The sequence below is a fragment of the Mus caroli genome, unplaced genomic scaffold (assembly GCF_978045245.1).
Source record: "Mus caroli unplaced genomic scaffold, Mus_caroli_1 scaffold_8, whole genome shotgun sequence".
Taxonomy (NCBI): domain Eukaryota; kingdom Metazoa; phylum Chordata; class Mammalia; order Rodentia; family Muridae; genus Mus; species Mus caroli.
In genome coordinates, this window is record NW_028227263.1 from 137,356,999 (window position 1) to 137,378,513 (window position 21,515).

Here is a 21,515-nt window from a genome sequence, read left to right on the forward strand (position 1 = left end):
AGGAGAGGCCCTTGATCTTGTGAAGATTATATGCCCCAGTAGAGGGGAATGCCAAGGTCTGGAAACAGGAGTGGGTGGGTTTGGGAGCAGGGTGGTGAGAGTATATAGGGGATAGTATTTGAAATGTAAATGAAGAAAATATCTAATACAATAATTAAAAAATTAAAAAAGAATAAATTCGTGAAGAATTCCATTAAACTGTAGTTTGAATATCAAATCTTTCTTTGCAATAATGCCATCTTCCATGAATTTTCAATGAGTAAAATGTGGATGTTAATGAAGTATGTGTTCCTTAAAGGGACATTGCTAGTGATCATATTTCTATGAAGACTGACTTAGGGAAGTGATTGTTTTTGTTAATGCATTTTAGACACATTTGGTTCCCCATTATATAATGGGAATTGAAAAATGTGAAATATTTAGTGTAGCTGCAAACACTAAATTGTCTTTTTGAAAATGTCGTTTTCAAGAAAGCAGCTTAATTAAAGCATCTGCCTCTCATTCTGTTTTCCAGAATTTTCTGAGTCCAGAAACTCAACCAGAACTGCGCACAGAGGGCAACTTCTGAAAAAAAAATTAGGTTCATGCAAATGTCAGTAGTTTTACCTATCCCTTTGATAACTACAATATAAAGAGCATGTTGACATATCTACAAGATTATTTCATTTCATTTTTTAATTTGTTATTACTCAATATTCTGTTTACAGTCTAGTAGTTATCCCCCTCCTGGTCTGCCCCCTCACTCTTCCTTATCTAACATCCCCCCTCCCCCACGTCTCCAAGATGATATCCCTACATTCCCAATGCCCAGCACTTCCCAATCCCTGGGTATTTAAGTCTCTCTGGGGTTAGGTACGTCTCTCCCACTGATTCTAGACCAGGCAGTCTTATGCTGCATATTTGTTGGGGGCTTCACATTAGCTAGTGTATGATCTCTGATTAGAGGCTCAATGTCTGAGAGATCTTGCTTGTCCATGTTTGTTGAGAATGCTGGTCTTTCTATAGGTCACTCTTCTCCTCAGCTTCTTACAACTATTCCCAATTCATCCACAGAGTCCCTGGGCTTCTGATCAGTGTTGGATAAAATATATTTGTATTTGACAGCAGAAAAGGAACATTCCTCATTAGAATATTGGCCAATAGCTTGAAGAACAGATGAAAAAAGGCAGTATTCTGTTATGTCTGTGCTCTTACTGGAAATCAGAAAATATGTTCTGATTTCATCTTTGCTGATTATTTAGTTAGTCTGTGTTTCTGAATGATTATTTGATTGGGTAGATGGTTTCTATGTGTAACCCTGTCTGTCCTAGACCTAATTTTTCTGCACAAAGTGATGGATTCAACTGCCTTATCAACATTTTTGGAAGTTACCACAGGGAAATCTCCATGAATGCAAAATGATGAATGAAATTGTAATAATTAGAGAGTTTAGTTCTCTGAGAGGAAATGTAGCAAGTGAATGAGTGCAAGATTTTATGGACACTGTACGGAAGTTCAGGAGATATGATACTTCCTGATATCACTAGAGCAACAAGTGAGAGTGATTATAAAACTGGACACATGCACTATAACCTAATATTTGGTGGCTATGTACCACTTTTACATTTGACAGAATTCCTGAAATATTTGTTCAGAAATATGATTTTTCCCTGATCTTTTGGGTACAATTTCTCTCCGGTCGCATTAACATGATATAAATCTTGGGTACAAAAATACATCCAAGCATCCCTGCACTGGATGCCAAGATGGAGAAGATCTCCACAGCAACCATGACCTTGCCCTTGGTGCTATGGTAGACAGGGAGGAAGGTGACCCAGACACTGCAGAACACTAGCATGCTGAAGGTCAAGAACTTGGCTTCATTGAATGTGTCAGGCAGATTCTTGGCCAAGAAAGCCACAGAGAAGCTTCCAAGTGCCAGGCAGGCCAAATATCCCAGGATACAGTAGAATGCAGTAACTGAGCCCTTGTTGCACACAATGATGATGTGGCCATGGAGAGTGTGTTCATCAATATCAACAAAGGGAGGAGATACTGCTAGCCAGATTGCACACAGAACACATTGGAGTAGGGAACAAATGGGAATAATGTAGTTGGGTGTTCCTGATACCAGGAAGTTTCTCAATCTTCTTCCTGGGTCTGTGACTTTGAAAGCCAGAACCACAGTGACTGTTTTGGCCAGAACTGTGGAAACAGCCACAGTGAATACAATTCCAAATGTGATTTGCTGTAAGACACAGGTGGCTCTGTTTGGAAGGCCAATGAAGAAAAAGGAGCACAGAAAACAGAACATGAGTGACATGAGTAATAGGTAGCTGAGGCTTCTGTTATTGGCCTTCACAATAGGAGTGTCATGGTGCTTCACAAAGACACAAAGTACCACAGCTGTGAATGCAGAGAAACAGAAGGCCATCAAGGCAAGTGCCATCCCCAAGGGGTCTTCATAGCTTAAAAAGGTCACACCTTTCTGAATACATTTGTTCTGTTCTGTGTTGGCATATTGGTATTCTGGACAATTCACACATTGATCCATATCTGATTTCCAAAGGAAAGCTTAGTTAGGTCTGCTTTAGAAATTTTAATGTCAAGGTATTTCAAGTAAGGGTAATGAAAGAAGCTTTGAAATGCTGCCTTTGATGCTGATATGTAATGTGAAGGATTCTGCTGCCGAGAATTGCTTTCAATTCATAATGTTCATAAAGATTTAAAGGAAATAAAACCAAGCAATTTTTTCTTTGTCTACTTAACTTGATTGTATCATTTATGATGTTATTAGAAAGGGGTTTGTAGGGTGTGTGTGGGGGGGGGGTGAGAGGGGAACCAAGTCCTGAGGACCAGCAAAAAGAATATAAACAGGCAACTTCAGGTAATAGTAGGGTGGGTGGATCCACTAAAATACACCAGAGACTTGGGAGGTCTGAGACCTTAGATGAAATATACTACAGTAGATAGAGGGAAGGTACACCTCCAGCGGGAAGACAGGACGCCAAGTGAGTGATGGGGTTCCCATCCCATAGTCACATCTGTGACCCATAATTCTTCCTGTCTGAATGCAAGGATGAAATGGAGAGGAGCCTGAGGAAAACAAGGTGCAATGACAGGCCCAAAGTGGGTTTTAGGTCAAGAAGAGGTCTTATGGCCTCACATTTTACTGAGGCTCTGGAGCACTCACAAAAAGGATCTATCATGACTGCCCTACTAAATACAATTATTTGCACCCAACCAATGGACATAAGCAACCAACCCCTGTACCAATTAACCCCTGTATTAGGGAAGGCTGAAAGTAGTTGAGGAATAAGGTGATCTTGCAGGCAGACCAGCAGTCTCAATTAATCTTGACCCCAGAAATCTCTCAAACAATGTACCACCAAACAGACAACAAACACCAGCTGATATGGGTACCCCAATACAGTAAAGGGCTTTTGTGTCTGTGTTCATTCAGAGAAGATGCACCTAACCCTCAAACACTGAAGGCCCCAGGGAGTTTAGAGGTCAGGTGGTGTGGGGCATTGGTCTATGCACAGACAGCCTGGTCTCCAGTCGAGCTCAGATGGTGAACCCTGGGACTCGGTGGTCATAATTTACCTACATAGGAGGGGAAGAGTTCTCTCATGGTCCTGGAACTCTGACTCCTGCCTAAGTTACCTTCCACTACAGGCCCCACAAGAGAAACCAGACTGGAAGTCATGTAGGCAATATCCCAAGCTTTTGACCTTCAGGCTAAATTCCTCCCCTGTTACCTAGCAACAGAAAAGATAGCATATTTTAAAAGGGGCTGATTGGCCTATCCATGCCCTCTCTCTATCTCTCTAGCGCTCTCTCTCTCTCTCTCTCTCTCTCTCTCTCTCTCTCTCTCTCTCTCTCTCTCTCTCCCTCCCTCCCTCCCTCCCTCCCTCCCTCCCTCCCTCCTCCCTTCTCCCTCCCTCCCCCCTCTCTCTCTCCTTTGTTCTTTTACTCTTACTCTCTTCTCCCTCTCTCCCTCTTACTCTCTCTTTTTTGTAATTCCCCCCTTTCTCTTTCCTACATTGTTTCTTTCCACTGGCCTTTCTACAATAGAGCTCTAAAAGCATAGACAGTCTCTGATCATCAATGGTGTGTTCACTCTTGCTGGTGTGGGAACCTGTCTTCCTTCTTCCCTCTCTCTCATGGGTGTTGTCCCAAGGACCCCAGGTTGGGCTTCCCCTTGGCCATCCCCTTTTGAATGAGTCAGAGGCTTGGATGCCCATCCAGAGCTGAAGGGAAAGTGTCTGGCAGCCCTGCTATGTCTGCCTGTCCAGGGCATAAGTGGAACTCTAGAGGGACATGGGTCCACACTCCCTCCTCTTTTCCCAGGCTTGATTTTAGTTCCTATAAGGTGGTGTGAGGGATGGGGGTTCAAGGTGAAAGCAGGTTGGGTTGGGGAGCAGGTGGGGGATGTGGAGTATTCAGTCGGTGTATGGGGGGATGGGGAATGGAATATGAAATGTAAAAAACTAATTAAAACATTAAAGTTATCAGAAAGCAAAGATTTCCTTAGCCATTGTTTTGGATCCTATGTTAACAGTAAGTAGATTATTTAATTCAGAGAAGAGACATTCATAAACTACAATGTGGTTGGATATATTTTATAAATACAAAACCCTATACTCACTGTTTTCTGAGATCAATGACTATTTTATGAATTCATTCCCTATGACATATTGAGACTCTGACTTCTACTGGGAAAAGATGTATAATAGCTACTGGAGAATTTACTAGTTTAAACTTATTGACACAGAAACAATACAAAATTGAACAGGTAGGCTGTATGTATATGTCCATACTTATATGTGTGAGTTCATGTGAGTGTAGCTATTGCATTATTCTATTTAAGTGATTCCTGTCATAAGTCATAGAAAGAAGATGATATATGAGAGGAAATATAATGTTTATGTTTGAATAGTAGAAAATATTAATGAAATAAGCCCTAAGAGGTTTCCTCACCTGGCAATAATTAATCCAAATTTCTGGTTATTGTTCATGAGGTGTGCTAATTTTAGCACTGAAGGAAAAATATCTCTGTAGATACTTTTTACTAAAAGATCCTTCATCGTGATTCCTTCTTCATATGGAAAGCTGAGCACTTTAATTCTTGTCTCACCTCCATTCTTATAAGAATCAAGGATGAAATTAGTATTGAGAAACAGAATGAGCAAAGTAACAGAGGAATCCTCTGGAAAGACTCATAACCCAGGTGCTTTGTGTTAAGCAATTATACTCCATTCTAAAATGGTAATCCCCAACATGGTAACAGCATGAACAGTGATTGTAATTGCACTTAATTCCCAAGTCAATCCAGAGAATGTTGATGTGCTTACTTGGTTGTCAGAATTCTTATCTACAACAATGCATTTGTGGACAAATATTATTTGATAAGTTGCCTAAGAGCCTAAAAAGTTGGATTATCTATAAATATGATATGTTGTTCTACCAGACAATCTGAGTTCAGATCCCAGTACCCATGACAGATATCTCACAAGTAAATATAAATTTAATGACAGCAGTATTATTTGCTCATATGTGCACCTGTATATGTGTTATCCACTCCACACACATGAGCAATTAATGCAATAAAATATTTTATGGAATTTTTTGTATTTAATTTTGATGTACATATTAATTTCTTTTACATCTAAAACAATTTCGTATACTTTAAATTTCTTTTCAAGCACAGTATATGTTAAAATATATGACTTCAAAAGACAACTTAGTGTCTGTATAACATCTGTCCAGGCTCTTCTGGCTTAGAGGAGAAAGTGTGGAAAAGCATTGAAGTTATGGGCACAGGGAAAAAATTCCTGAATAGAACAGCAATGGCTTGTGCTGTATGATCAAGAATTGACAAATGGGACTTCATGCAACTACAAAGCTTCTGCAAGGCAAAAGACACTGTCAATAAGACAAAAATACCACCAACAGATTGGGAAAGGATCTTTACCTATCCTAAATAAGATAGGGGACTAATATCCAATAGATATAAAGAACTCAAGAAGGTGGACTCCAGAAAATCAAATAAGCCCATTAAAAAATGGGGCTCAGAACTGAACAAAGAATTCTCACCTGAGGAATACCGAATGGCAGAGAAGCACCTGAAAAAATATTCAACATCCTTAATCATTAGAGAAATGCAAATCAATACAACCCTGAGATTCCATCTCACACCAGTCAGAATGGCTAAGATCAAAAATTCAGGTGACAGCAGATGCTGGCAAGGATGTGGAGAAAAGGGAACACTCCTCCCTTGTTGGTGGGATTGCAAGCTTGTACAACCACTCTGGAAATCAGTCTAGCGGTTCCTTAGAAAATTGGACATTGTACTACCGGAGGATCCAGCAATACCTCTCCTGGACATATATCCAGAAGATGTTCCAAACAGTAAGAAGAACTCATGCCCCACTATGTTCATAGCAGCCTTATTTATAATAGCTAGAAGCTGGAAATAACCCAGATGCCCCTCAACAGAGGAATGGAATCAGAAATTATGGTACATTTACACAATGGAATACTACTCAGCTATTAAAAAGAATGAATTTATGAAATTCCTAGGGAAATGGATGAACCTGGAGGGCATCATCCTGTGTAAGGTAACACAATCACAAAGGAACTCACACAATATGCACTAACTGATAAGTGGATATTATCCCAAAACAGCATACCCAAGATATAAGATACAATTTGCTAAAGGCATGAAACTCAAGAAGAATGAAGACCAAAGTGTGGACACTGTGCCCCTTCTTAGAATTGGGAACAAAACACCCATGGAAGGAGTTACAGAGACAATGTTTAGAGCTGTGACGAAAGGATGGACCATCTAGAGACTGCCATATCTGGGAATCCACCCCATAATCAGCTTCCAAACACTGACACCATTGCATACACTAACATGATTTTGCTGAAAGGACCCAGATATAGCTGTCTCTTGTGAGACTATGCCAGGGCCTAGCAAACACAGAAGCGAATGATCTCAGTCAGCTATTGGATGGATCACATGGCTCCCAATGAAGGAAGTAGAGAAAATACCCAAGGAGCTAAAGGGATCTGCAACCCTATAGGTGGACCAACATTATGAAAAAACCAGTCCCCCGGAGCTTTTGACTCTAGCTGCATACGTAACAAAAGATGGCCTAGTCAGCCATCACTGTAAAGAGAGGCCCATTGGACACCCAAACTTTATATGCCACAGTACAGGGGACTGCCAAGGAAATAAATGGGAATGGGTGGGTAGGGAAGTGGGGGTAGGTTATGGGGACTGTTGGGATAGCATCTCATATGTAATTGAGGAAAATACATAATAATAAAAAAAGAATGCTCTTCCTAAACAAAACAAAACAAAACAAAACAAAACAAAAAAAAAAAAAACAAACTAAAAAGAAAAGTTAGTAGATTGCTTGGTTTTACTCCATGCATCATGGGAATAAACTCAAACTGTAAGCCTTAGCAACAAATGATTTAAGTGTCTCACAGGCATAATATGTCTTTTAATAATTTTAATTCATTTTGTAGAAGGAAAGGCAAAATATTTGAAAAGGTAACCATAAACTCATTGCATTTTGCCAACCCTAAAAAATTATCTTCACAATGGGTGTAGTATGTAATATACTGAATATGAGTCTCATGGTATATTCCAATTCATAGGTCAACTCTTATCCCCTACATCCTGGATTCTTACTACATCTGGTTTTGAACATGGCCCTCTTAATATCGCATACTTAGCATTTTTCACAAATTTGCAAATACTTTTGTCTTCTATATTAATCTTACAGAGAACATGGACTTAGCACCTAGTAGTCTCATGATCTCATCCCGTAGATTAAATATAACATTCAGATCTTCATGGGCTCTTATATGTACATGGTGTGCACAATCATATTTAGGATAGATCGATTCATGAAATATGACTAAATCAATACTAACAAAATTTGTGACTTAAATCTAAATGTACATGTAGTTTTATAATAGATTATCTGTTTGGAAAATCTTGTGCAGTATTCCTGCAAATTGCAGTTATATTTTCTAAAGTATTTTCTTTGTGAAATGTAATCTACCATGAATTTTCAATGAGTCAATATGTGGGTCAAGGCACCAGGCATGTTTGTTTGCTTTTGCAAGATTTTGTTAAGAATTTTTTTATCTACAAGTAGTAAATTTGATAAGTAATATACTTTATATCTGCAGTTGCCTTTTAGCTGACTTCATTATTCCAGGGTGATGCAAGAGAAATACATATCTTCAGGATTTATCAGAGCAGCAAACACTCACTTGTCTCATTAGAAATTTCATTTTCAGGGCAGGGGCTGCAAACAAAACAGCAGACTGCCATACCCTCCTTCCATAATCTTCTAAATCCAGGACTACAATCTGCACTGCACACAGAGGATGGCATCTGAAAAAAAATTAGACACATATTGATAATGAGTTTTAGAAGGTTCTTTTATGTTTTAGATTAGCACATTAAGATTTCAATAAGCTCATTTTATTCACACAATCTGTATGACATATACTTGTGTGTGTGTGTGTGTGTGTGTGTGTGTGTGTGTGTGTGTGTGTGTCTTTTGAGGCAGGGTTTCTCTGTGTAGCCCTGGCTGTCCTGGAACTCACTTTGTAGACCAGGCTGGCATCAAACACAGAAATCCACCTGCCTCTACCTCCCAAGTGCTTTGATTAAAGGTGCGTGCCACCACCACCAGGCCCCTGATTGACATTTTAGTATGTCCATTATTTAATGGCCAGAAATAATATTTGAAATGAATTGAAGAAATGTTGCATAGTATCTGAGTGTCTAGTAATTTAGGAAAAAGTGGTGATATTGAGCTTTATGTGAAAACTACAACCTGATATTTTTTAGTTAATTATTTTCAACTTGGTACTAAGTGCTATGGACAGAGGAAATGTAATTGAACTATTCTCTCAGCCAACACTCGCCTGTCCTCATATCTTTGAAGCATTTTCTTCTGTGGTAATTGATATAAGAATGTCAATCTTACTGTGGGCAGTTGAGCCAGTAAGTAGTGTTCTTTTAAGACCTCTTGGAAAAAAAAAAAAAAAAAAAAACAGCCTAAAGTAATGTTGGCAGTTTTTTCCATTAATGGGAGAATCAGAAAAATGTTTTGGGAAATTGATATTAAAAGATTTTTCATTGCCTTGTCATAAAGAAAAAAATCTATTCTTTAGTTCCTGTTTCCTGATATCCACACTTGTCTTTCTATAACTAGAAGCCATATGTCAAATCACACCTTCCTCCTCCCTTTCCTTATTATCAAAGTTCAATTAAAGCAACAGAGAGGCAAGTGAGTATTGGAAGAAATTTGAAATAGGAAAAATATGTCCTTCAGTCACAGATAACAAATATGACCTCAAATAAATCACTGTTGCAAAGCATGAGAAAATGTATATTAAAAATTGTGGAGTATGCAGACACTGGTTTAATATGGTTGGGGATGATAAATTATACGGTAACGACCTTAAACATGGAGTATTCCATGATGTCAAAATGCTCTACAGTGGCTTCAAATATTGTAAAAAGCTGGATAAATATTATATTGTTTAAAGCTAATTAAAGATTTGAAGAATTCTTTCTATATTTTTGATATGGGTGAAAACGGTCTTACACTTTCCCATCAGAGATCAGAGTATATTTCTCCTGCCCATCATTTATTTTCTTTCTTTCTTCCTTCCTTCCTTTCTTTCTTTCTTTCTTTCTTTCTCTCTCCATCATTTTCTTTCTTTCCTCCCCTTCCCTTCCCTTCCCTTTCCTTTTTTTCTTTCCTTTCCTTCTATTTCCTTCCCTTCCCTTTCTTTCCCTTCCTTCCTTTCTTTTCCTTCTTTTCCATGAATCACAAAACAACCTGACAATATTTCTGACTTTCATAGATACATTTCCTCTGCATGTATTATAGTATTGTAAATAATTTTGTGAAATAAAATGTTCTAATATACATATAGGTCCCTTCTGTTCTATCACTATTTTTGTTTCTTTATCTATGAATTAATGTTGGAGTTGACTAAGAGCCATTTCTAAAGGTTTTTTTGAAAATAATGTAATTCTATATTTTGTCGTGTATTGCATTTAATGGAACTGCATAAATTGAAGTATGCTTGCATCCCTGAAATAAATTCTCCCTTAGAGGAAGAAAACAGGGTGAGGGGAAAAATAGGAGAAGAATCAGGTATGGCAAAAGATGGAAGATGTTTAGAAAGGTCAGGAAATTGAACAGAGGTGTATAGCAATCAGGGATGGGGTTCTTTGGGTAGCAACCAGAAAGTCCCAGATGCCAGGAAATCAAGAGCATCCCAGGAACCCACAGGATTGACATTAGCTGAAATAACCCAGAATTGGGAAGAAGAGTCTGTTGATACCATATCTAGAGTTTATGCATGGCCCCCCAGTTGAGGAATAGGGCCACCCACACATCTACAAAATTTAACCCAGAATTGTTTCGGTCTAATGGAAATAATGGGGCAAAGAGTAGAGCAGAGACAGAAGGAAAGGACACACAGATACTACCCCACCTGGAGATCCATCCCAAATGCAGTCACCACACCCAGACACTATTGTGGATGGCAAGAACTTTTTACACACAGTAAATACTGCTCTCTGATACAGTTATCTCCTGAGAGGCTCTGCCAGATCCTGACCAATACAGATATGGATTCTCACAGTCAACCATTGAACTGAGTACAGGGACCTCAATGGAGGTGTTAGGAGAAGTAGTGAAGGAGTTAAAGTTTCCTATCTGGCATCAGTGGGAGGGGAGGCCTTTGGTTCTGTGAAGGCTTGATGCCCCAGTGTAGACGAATACTTAGGTGCTAAGGAAGGAGTGGCTAGGTGGGTGGGAGAGCACCCTCATAGAAGAAGCGTAAGGGGAGATGGTGTAGTGGGTTTGCTGAAGGGAAACAGGGTAAAGGAGTAACATGTGAAATGTAAATAAATGAAATCTCCAATTTAAAAAATTGAAAAAAAAAAGCCACAAGTAGCAAAATCACAATGAAAATGGGAGTATAATTCATGGGTAGCTTCTAGCCTAACACATACTAGGTTCAATCTTCAACTCTAAGAATGTAATAAACAACAGTAAAATAAGAGCAGTTTTTTTGTTGTTGTTTGTTTTGTTTTGTTAAGGCTTTATATGTCTTACTTTTATTAAGCCAAAGGCAGCTGGGCAGTGGTGGTACACAAATTTAATCACAGCACTTGGGAGGCAGAGGCAGGCAGATTTCTGATTTTGAGGCCATCATGGTCTACAGAATTAGTTCCATGACAGCCTGATAATAAAACTAGTTTTTGTTGTTGTTGTTGTTGTTGTTTTGATTTTTTTGTTTTTAATTTTTTTTGGCTTTAGTCTCTTTTATACCAGTTGAATGTTAGGTATATGATTGCAAATTTTTCCCATAAAAGCCCTATTACATATCAGGCCCTATTGAAGGCACAAAGGTATGAAAATAATAAAGTTGTATATATACTATAAACTTGCTCTTTACTTACTGTTTCTTCATATAAAATATTAAAGTATACTGCGATAAATGATACTTATATTTTCATGCAGTGTGCACCATAGATACATATGAGGGGTATCTAACATTCATTGATTGTCATGTAGTGCTTCCTAAATATTTTATAAGTAGCACAGCTCCAAAAATAACAATTTTCAGAGTGAATGAAAAACAGTTGACAAAAATCCAACGTAGAAAAATGAATGAGCAAGCCAGGATTATCAGCAGTTGTGGAGGTGTATTAACTCTGATTAGTTTGCAAGCAAAACTGAGAATTGCCCTCATCCAACAAACCTCAAGAAAACCTGTTTACAATAGATGGAATAGTCAAGAGGAAGCAATGAGTTGGTCTCATTTGGGCTCAAATATCAATGTGACTGTATTTTCACACTTTTGCTCCCAAGTCCTGAGTACATTCAGTTTATATAAGATTAATTTCCAGGTAGGGGAACAGGGCATTTGTGAGTCACAAAATTTTTCCTACTGTCCCTTTTATTTAGTAATTATGTTATGGTTAATCAGTGATAAAAGAAGATACCAACAGTGTTTGACTACCAGATTCTTGTCTTTTGGATGGCTTTGAAAAGGACAGTGTATTTCAGGGTGTTTGTGTAGATTTCCCATTGACATATAACATCACTTTGTCCAAGGAATTCCTTTTGTAGTTTGACATTAATAGTTTATAGGCACTTCTTCTTATGTTATTCCACATTCAAATGTGGAATACATGATTTGTATCAGTAGTTCCAGTTGTTCTGATTATCAAATTGACAGTTTGAATTATATTTTCAAAAATAAAGTATTCTTAGTTCTAAACTGGGTATAACTGTCAATCAATTGTTGATCACTAACTCATGCTTCACTCACTACTATTCATATGAGGTATAAAGTAGGATTTCCTGGTCTTTTCACCTAGCTCAATTTCATATGTCTAGGTACTATCATGTGTTATGAAAATTTTGTTCTATTATGATGGCTTAGTTTTGTTTAATCCTGTTTTATTTTATTATTCTCCCATAGAATCATGTCATTTTCTAATGAGTGACATAAAGTGGATCTGATGAAAAAGGAAGGAAATAGGAATATTAAGTATGATATATTTGCCAGTAGAACTGACAATTGTTCACATCCCAATAGAAGGAATAGAAACTGTAATTAGAATATATTATGTGAGAATAACAAGTTATTTTCAATAAATAAAATAATCAAAATTTAAAAAATAATCTCCCTATTCTCAGAGAATGATCTTTCTGTTGTGTGTTTTGTTCTTTTGGTAGGTGTTTTTGTCATGAATTTTTCCACACATATACAACAAATGTATTGTTCTTGAATGACCTTTTTCCCTCTTATTAAACATTATACTGTTTTCCTCCATTTTTTTAATAAAGAAAAGTTCTCCTCTTGTATATGAATGTGTCTTCCTACCCTCTGCAGGCAACTTAGGAATGTCTTGAAAAATAAACCAGTTTGTTGTCTTCGATTTCATTCATAAAATGTTAACAAAAGACTTCAATTGTAACTGAAAATTATTTGTTGCTTTTGTCTGGGTGCAGTTATTGCTGTACTTGAGGTGTGTTAATAGCCTTTATTTTTCTGTTGTTCTAGTGCTGTCTATAGGTTCCTTTGACCTTCTGGTCATCTTATGTAAAAGAGTAAATCGATGTTTCAATGAATATCATTTTCTGTAATTGTGTTCATTAGTGAATGTGGTGAATGTCCTTTTATTATATGGTAAACATTTTTGGATATAATGACAAGGGTTAGCAATTATGACTATTGGTGTTTCATAACTGTAACACTAGCCTCTTTCATATCAATACCTGTTCCAGAAGTTTAAGGTAAGGGCGGAGATTACTGTTTCATTAGCACAATTAAGTGAAGAAAATTTTGTTTAATTTAAAGGAAATAATATCAAACAGTGGTGAAGAACAGTTTTTTTTTAATTCATTAAATTGCAAAAAATGGTTCTGATATGACAAAGGTATATTTTATGCATGTTTGAAATCTTCAAATAATTGGTAAAAATGTGAAATATGAAAAAAGTAATATCATACTGGAGACTAGAAATTGGTCCCTTATGTGACTAAATTCTTCATTTCAACATGTTGCCGTGTATTCATCTGACACTGTTTACTGCTGTGTATTATAAACCAGTAAGCTAGCACACACTTACCTTTCTTCTTCCTGTGGCCAACTCAATCATGTCTACATAAAAGTGAAAGTGTTGACCATTTGGTAAATATGGGCTGAACTTTCCTAACTTCATCTTCATCCCAAGGTGTTGTGAGAGATTCCCAAAGTAAATAATGTCATATTCATCCTGCATTATTACTCTTTCCTTCATAAATACTTTGTCTCCAAGAGGATTAGTAAAGTAGGCCCTTCTTAGAAAGGAGTTTACCTAAAATACAAGCACTTCACTATAATGTATATATAATTCCTTCAAGTCATAAAATTCATTCTGATTTCATAGCAAAGGTCACATATTTAAGAAAGACAGAAAGAGAGGAATCACAACAAATGCAATTCCATAAATGAAATTTTCACAATATTACAAGAATTTCAGTATTCTCAGCGAAGAATACCAAACACAAACAGAGAAAAATGTGATTCCAAACACAGGTATGCAACACACAGACACAGACACACAAACACACACACAAACACATAAATATACACACAGACACTGAGAGAGGCTCACATCCTTTTTAAGTCTCACATATAGTACAGCTATACATTTATTTACAAACAAATATTCGTACATGTTGACACACCAATGTAAATATTCAGGCACATAAATGACAATCATATCCACTCAAATAAAAACACAGATATGAAATCACACAAAATAATACACTGGCACACATACAACTACTCACACAGACATACAGACACACACACAGACACACACACACACACACACACACACAGAGAGAGAGAGAGAGAGAGAGAGAGAGAGAGAGAGAGAGAGAGAGAGAGAGAGAGAGAGAGAGAGCAAAACACAGGGAGAGGTATAAATATTTAAGGACCAACCATGAACAATATTAACACAAAGAGATTTTTATACTCACACCTAAAGACAAAAAGGAAGGCAAAGTCCTTGCCAATTACAAAGAAATAGGCAGACACATACTTATTAAAGCAGGTACAAATCCGTATAAGTACTTATAAACACTTACAAAATACATACATTTTACACAATGAAACCTACTCTGACAAAACCCCAAAAAACATACACACATATATAAACAAACACTTACAGAAAGAAATTCCTACATAGAAAAAATTGTTGCTCACTTCCACTTTTATACAGAGAGATAAACATATATGTTGAAAATAACACGGACATAAAGGCAGATATGTAGAAAGAGTAGAAAATATACATATACTCAGTGAGAAGCATACATTCACACATATAAAAACATTTCTACAGACAGAAATGAATACCAACACTATTTCTTGTGTAGTTACTCTCAGAAAATCCAGAATGCTCTCCAGAGCCTACACTCTTGGCAGAATCACTGGATTACACTAATGAAAATAATTCCTCCAAATGATTTCCATATAATTGACAAATATAAATAAAAACTCATCTCCTAATCATGTAGAAAATTAATGAGGAAAGACTGTTTATATCCAATATTGTAAGGGGCATGCTAATAGATATTTGGGTGCTCTGTATAAAACCACACATTATCAATGCTAATCTGTGAATTCTTTTTCCAATCACATTCAAAACAATCTATTGATTTGCTTTTGTTAAGGTAAAATGTTTGGAAAAATATTTCTTATTTCTTTAAGTCTGGGCATCTTAAAGACTCTAAACAACTATGCAATTGAAGCCACCAAACCTCAGCCAATACAAGAAACTTTTACCTTCAAGCAGTGAGAACTGGCTCCTTTTCCATTGTATATTGCCTGATTATCAGCCTGTTGCAGATTCATCTCGTGGAGGGCATGGGCTATGGCATGCACAGCATTGTATATGTTATGACTACTCTCACTAAAGGTCATGTCAAACTTCTCTTCCATTAGCCAATCAAATGAGGCATCAGATGAATTGTTCTTCAGTATTTTACAGTTAGATGCTGAGTCTTCATAGTTAAAATATTTCCTCTCTGGCATTACTAGATATAAGTCTGTGTTTCTGAGATGGAACCATTTCTGTACAAAATTTTTAAAGCCAGAAATCTCACCATGGTGCGGTAGAAAAGTAAGTGAACCATAGAATGTGCCATGACTTATGTCTGCCTTACTGGTAGGGAAATTCCATTGTATTGTGGTGATCCATATTCTCTGTAAAATGGGAGTGTCCCACATTCTGAACATCAATTTAATGAAATTGTATGTTTCTCCATAAATGATAATAACATTTGTTAATGACATCACAATTTGGCTGTAGTACATTTCATTTTTATGTTTAAATGAAACTTCATTAACAGAGATCATTTTCACAAAGGCAAAGCAAATTTCTTTGTTTTCACTCTCTTTCCTCAACTCTAAAAGAAATTGGTTTCCTTGATCGTCATCTGGGATTACAAGGCCAATCCAGTTCCATTTGAAGTAAAGTATGAAGGAGACCATTGCCAATGCTAGAGATGTGTCCTTTGGGGCCATCTGATAGAGATATGGATATTGTTCATCATCACTTAAGATAGAATTGAAAGGTCCATAGGTAAACTGAAGGAGCTACAACACAGAGAGCAGCATGAGGTGTGGTGCACGTGAAAACACTTGTAATCATATTTACCTGCAAACAGTTGATTACCTGTGACTTTTTCTCTCATCTCTGATTCAAATGAGCAAACGTGGAAGCCTGGCACATCCACTTCTAATGGGAACAGCAAGCTTAGGTGTTTGACAAATATGTAACAAATGTATTCACATGTTATAATGACTGCCTTTCTGTCTTTCAGTTTTAGTCTTGATATCTGTGTTTCAAATGTTTGAAGGGATTTTTATACTTTTACATTTTGGGGATATTTGATTAATATTTTTTAAAAGGCTTTTATGCCATAATCCATAAATACTTCTAAGATTGAAGAGGAGAGTCCTGTACATAATACTGATATAGCATTCGGAAGAAATATTCTTATATTGCCCTACTTGACAGTAATATTGTACACTAGAGGTTGTGACTCACTTAAAACTTCCAGAGATCTCCTTTTTAGGTTTTGTTCTGAATTACTCTGATGATGTCTGCCTCTGTGCCTCTTCAGGAAACATTCAATAAGATCAAAGTATTTGTAAAAATATAAACTAGATTTTGCAGCCTAAAAGTGTTAGCAGCAAATTGGATTAGAAAAACTCTTCTAACTATATACCCAGGTAATTCTGGTGGAAAATAATTGGGATTCATAAGTTGTACATCTTGAGGAAAATATATAGAAATGAAGTTAGATTGAATGGTAATTTGTCCTCCTTAAAAAGTGATTGTAATGTTTTAAAAATCTTCATGTGGTCCGGAGTTCAAATCCCAGCAACCACATGGTGGCTCACAACCATCCGTAATGATCTGACGCCCTCTTCTGGTGTGTCTGAAGACAGCGACAGTGTACTTACATATAATAAATAAATAAATCTTAAAAAAAATCTTCATGTGGAAAAATATGGAAGAATGAGGTACTGGAACCCCATAATTCCTCATTCTTAGAAAAGTTCACTTGTGAAGTTCTAATCGTGTATCTTAGGATGTGGAAGTAAAAGAAAAAAACAAGATAAAACATAGCAATAAATTCTACAGAGTATATAATAATATTATATACGGATAATAATATAATAATTTAAATTATTTACATTAATAATATCATCATATTATTAAAGAAAATGACTTATTACAGGTATAACACTATGGGTGTGAAATTTTTGCCAGGGATGTAATGTCAATTTAAATTCTGACTTTTAATAGTTGGTCATACACTCACAGGTAATCAAATGACTAACTCCACAGACTGGATTGGAGCTTTTCATCTTTTCTAGTACCACTGAAATGTCATGAGTTGCCAGATTAAGGATTGTATCTCATGCCTTTACAAAAATAAATATACTCCAGATAGTTAAAAGTTAGGTTATAGAGAAAATGTTGGTAAAATTTATTTCTGTTCCATCACAGTTTTTCTCTGATGACCAAAGTTATAACACCCCCACAATTCTATTATTTCATAGTTTACCAATGATAATTTAATCTTATAACCAATATGAAGATAACACCTATCTGGGGACAGAAATAACATGCTCTATATTTTGGAACAGCATGAACAAATCTCTGTTTCCTGAGATTGGTGTAAATAATGAAACACTGTGACTGATAGTCTGTCAAGGCTGTAAGATTCTCTCTTCCACCATGCCAGACTCAATTCTCCATGGCTTCTTCTATTCTCTCTTGCTGGTATCATTCTACTTCTGGTGGTAGCCCTTAGCAGAAGGCCTAACATGTTTCCAAATAGTAAGTATCCTGGAACTATCTAGATTGACATAAGCATAAGTCCAACCACATCCATTAACTTTCTTAATAGCTATCAAAGTACCCCAAAGAGACATGATGTTAAGAATTCCTGGCCGATGATAACTCACACGTGGAGATAAGAAGCTGTCCAGGTAATTCCAGAAACTTAAAGATACCTCCCAATTGGGTCCTGAAAGCAGAAAGGAACACATAGTCTCTTCATTACAGAAATAATTAGGGATAGGGCTGTCTTTATTTTTATGAAATAAATAAGGTGTAGGTGTAGAAGTTTTTCCATCACAATGGCCCAAAGAGTATCTTATAATCAAAGACATATTTGGTAAAAGATCAGGATTTCTGTTGATTTCATCCATTGCAAACACCAATGCCAAAGCATATTTGTGGTTTCTAGTTGTTTTTCTGTAAAAGAGTACAGTGTTTATTATGGACAAATGATTATACATATACATTTGTACTCAATAGAAGCACTTTACTGTACTGGAAGTTTCTGCATCTGACATCTAAAGACAGGAACAAATGGCTTTTGTTATAAGATTGGATTGACAGATGGACCTGGAAAATAGAAAGCACTTTAAATGTTCATGACGGTGTTGGTCCCATAAATAAGAGATGGTATTGACCTCATCCACAGAGATAATTTCCTTTTTTTTTTTTTTGAGCGCTTGATCAGAAGGTAAAGAGAAAACCACAGATATTGACAAAACAGTAATTCTGATCATGTCTTCATTTTGATATTATTGAGCAATAAATAAATTTGTTATTAGAGCCACTGATTTCATGATATTATCTTGTGAAATTAACTGAATTGGTTAAGGAAATGAAACCATAGCTAGGAGTGCTGTCACACATCTTTAATCCCAGCACTTGTGATGCAGAGGCAGGTGGATTTCTGAGTTTGAGGTCAGCCTGGTCTACAAAGTGAGTTTCCGGACAGCCAGACCTATAAGGAGAAACCCTGTCTCAAAAAAAAAAAAAAAAAAAAAAAAAGGAAGAAAGAAAGAAAGAAAGAAAGAAAGAAAGAAAGAAAGAAAGAAAGAAAACCATGATTTATCAATGCATAATTGTCTCTCTCTCTAGCAACATTTGATTCCTCTACTCATAATCACTTAGAATTAGTGGCCAAAATTCTTGACACATCCCTTCATATCTAACCTCATGCTGTTATTTTTTCAATCTTTTATTGAAATAAAATATTTTCTAAAGAATTATTTTTAATTAAATTCAAATATCAAACACGAATTTTGTAATTGATACATGTCAATATTTAAGTTGGTATGAATTTGAGCAAGTACTATTTAGGTTATAAGATTGCAATACGTCCAAATATTTTATAAGATACTTTCCTGTAGACTATCCACAATTCAAATGCACAGGTATGCAGCAGTGGCAGGTGTTTAATGCAGAGATTAAGGGCTTGTCCCACCACTGATGTATCATTCTCCTACTTCCTATTTACAAAGGAAAGTGATATATATTCACTCTGAGTATTTTATTCATTATAAATTAATTTCTAGGAAACATCTTTGACAACCTTTGTCATTACACTAAAATAGTACTAGTATCCTACTGAGAACTCAGAAAATTAGGAAACATCTGTGATATTTTTATATGCCAGTATTATATGCTTATAATATGGAAGAGATTTTTTGTGTAAATTTATCAAATATATTCACTGTTTGTTTGTTTTTTTTAAATCAAGGTGGACCACTAGACCATGGGAATGGAATAATATCATATTGGTTTTGTTTATGTTTTTGAAAAGAATAATATCTCCTGTTTTATCCTTGTTGGTTCATATAAATTTATCAATAAACTGTATATGTACACCTGCATATTTAATGATTGGAATGAAGTAAATACAATATTTCTTTCCCTAAAAATTATACAACTATTGTGTTTTCATTCTATACCCTATAAAATAGGTCATTTTAGAATATTCTTTATTACCTCACACACACACATACAAGTCTCAATTAAAGTTTTACTAATATACAATATAAATTTGAGAGCAGACATTTTACAATGCTCAAACTACTATCTATAACTGAAATTTAGGAAACATCAGTTATTTAAGATGTCTGTGTAGCCTAGTAGTCTAAAGGGCTGTGCTTTAAAACAATGATCAGCAATCCACAAAATTGGTATTGATACCACGTTTGTAATATGTGCACTAATATTTATGAAAATTATTGAAATAAGTCCCACAAGATTTAGATATTTTAAAAGGGTCAGAGATTAACCAACTCATACATGAATAGAGAAGACATTTTTCTTAAATAATGACAAAAAACTAATAGAAAGCTCCTGTATCACTGTCCTCAAACGTTCCAACTATCCCACAATAATATTGTCACCCATGCCAGTGATAAGGGACATAAGCAGTCACCAGCGTTATTGATAGCCTGCCTATTCAAAGAATGTAATCATATCATTGGATTCCATATGTTCCAAATATGGTTTACTCTAAAGAGAGAGTGTCCAGTTGAACTTTGCAAACCATAAAAGCCAGTGATTGTACATAAATAGTGTGAAGTACAAAGCCACAGTGCTTTTGGATTTTATCTTTTAAAACACTTCGATGTCTTGACCCCTAAGAGCTAAATATTCCTTGCTCATATACATATAAAGATATCCATCCAGGCATTCATATGAAGTAGGAATTTCTGAGTGTAAGTTTCTTCTATTTCCAAAGCTGATGAAGGTTTAGAAGTCAATAAGTGACTACATGCAATGAATTTGAGACAGTAAATTTGTATGTATGTAAAGTTTTTGACAACTATATGTGCCATGAATATTACGGGAACCAGAATATGTTCTAGGAGCAACACACTTATGAAAGGACTGTCAGCAGAATTTATGACCATTTATTTACATGTACTTGGGATAAAACATAATGAAATATTACAGGATCAATTTCAATAAGTCATCTCTGCCTAGAGTGCAATATAAACTGTCAAAAGCAGGCTTTATGTTAACGATCAATGTAGATATTCCTTTATTCCAACGCTTCCAACCTTTAAATCAGAAGCCACCTGGAAGAAAACCAAAACCTCCACTGGATCAATTAAATGGAGAAAATAGGATTAAATCTGTAAAGAAATTTAGGTTGTTTCTTGGAGTTCAGACTTAGCACCAGGACAGAAGACTCAAGGATTTGCCTAATCTTCATCCTCAGAGCACTCAAGAAATATTTATGTTCTCATTTCAACTTAAAATACAAATTTACTTACAGAACATTAAGAGTCTTGTTGAAATAATCTTTTTCAATGGGTGTCTGAACTGCTGCCAGGATGAAAGAACAAGTTAATCCCACATCTTCATTATTTACTTCATCCAAATTTATTCTCCAAAAGCACCTGGGATCAAAGAAATTGGCCATAAGAAGTGTAATATTAAGGAGGAAGAAGACCCCCATGAAAATGAACATATTTTTCCTGCCTTAAACCTGGGCAGTGTGAATTGTGAAGTGCCATGCATATCAGCACATCAGATTTATACCAGCTTTTATTTCTTTGGGCAAAGGAGATGTTTATTGCATATT

At 36.0% G+C, this 21,515-nt stretch overlaps 1 protein-coding gene across 1 annotated transcript; it reads right to left on the minus strand.

Moving 5' to 3' along the window:
• Positions 1-199: 199 nt before the first annotated feature.
• On the minus strand, positions 200-21,478 carry LOC110289138 (vomeronasal type-2 receptor 116-like). The gene is made up of 6 exons (XM_085842302.1): positions 21,205-21,478; positions 18,082-18,373; positions 15,385-16,197; positions 13,682-13,909; positions 8,278-8,401; positions 200-2,535 (listed from the first exon to the last, which is right to left on the minus strand). Exons 1-6 carry the CDS (start codon positions 21,399-21,401, stop codon positions 1,631-1,633), a joined length of 2,559 nt encoding a protein of 852 aa, XP_085698428.1. The 5' UTR covers positions 21,402-21,478; the 3' UTR covers positions 200-1,630.
• Positions 21,479-21,515: the final 37 nt, after the last annotated feature.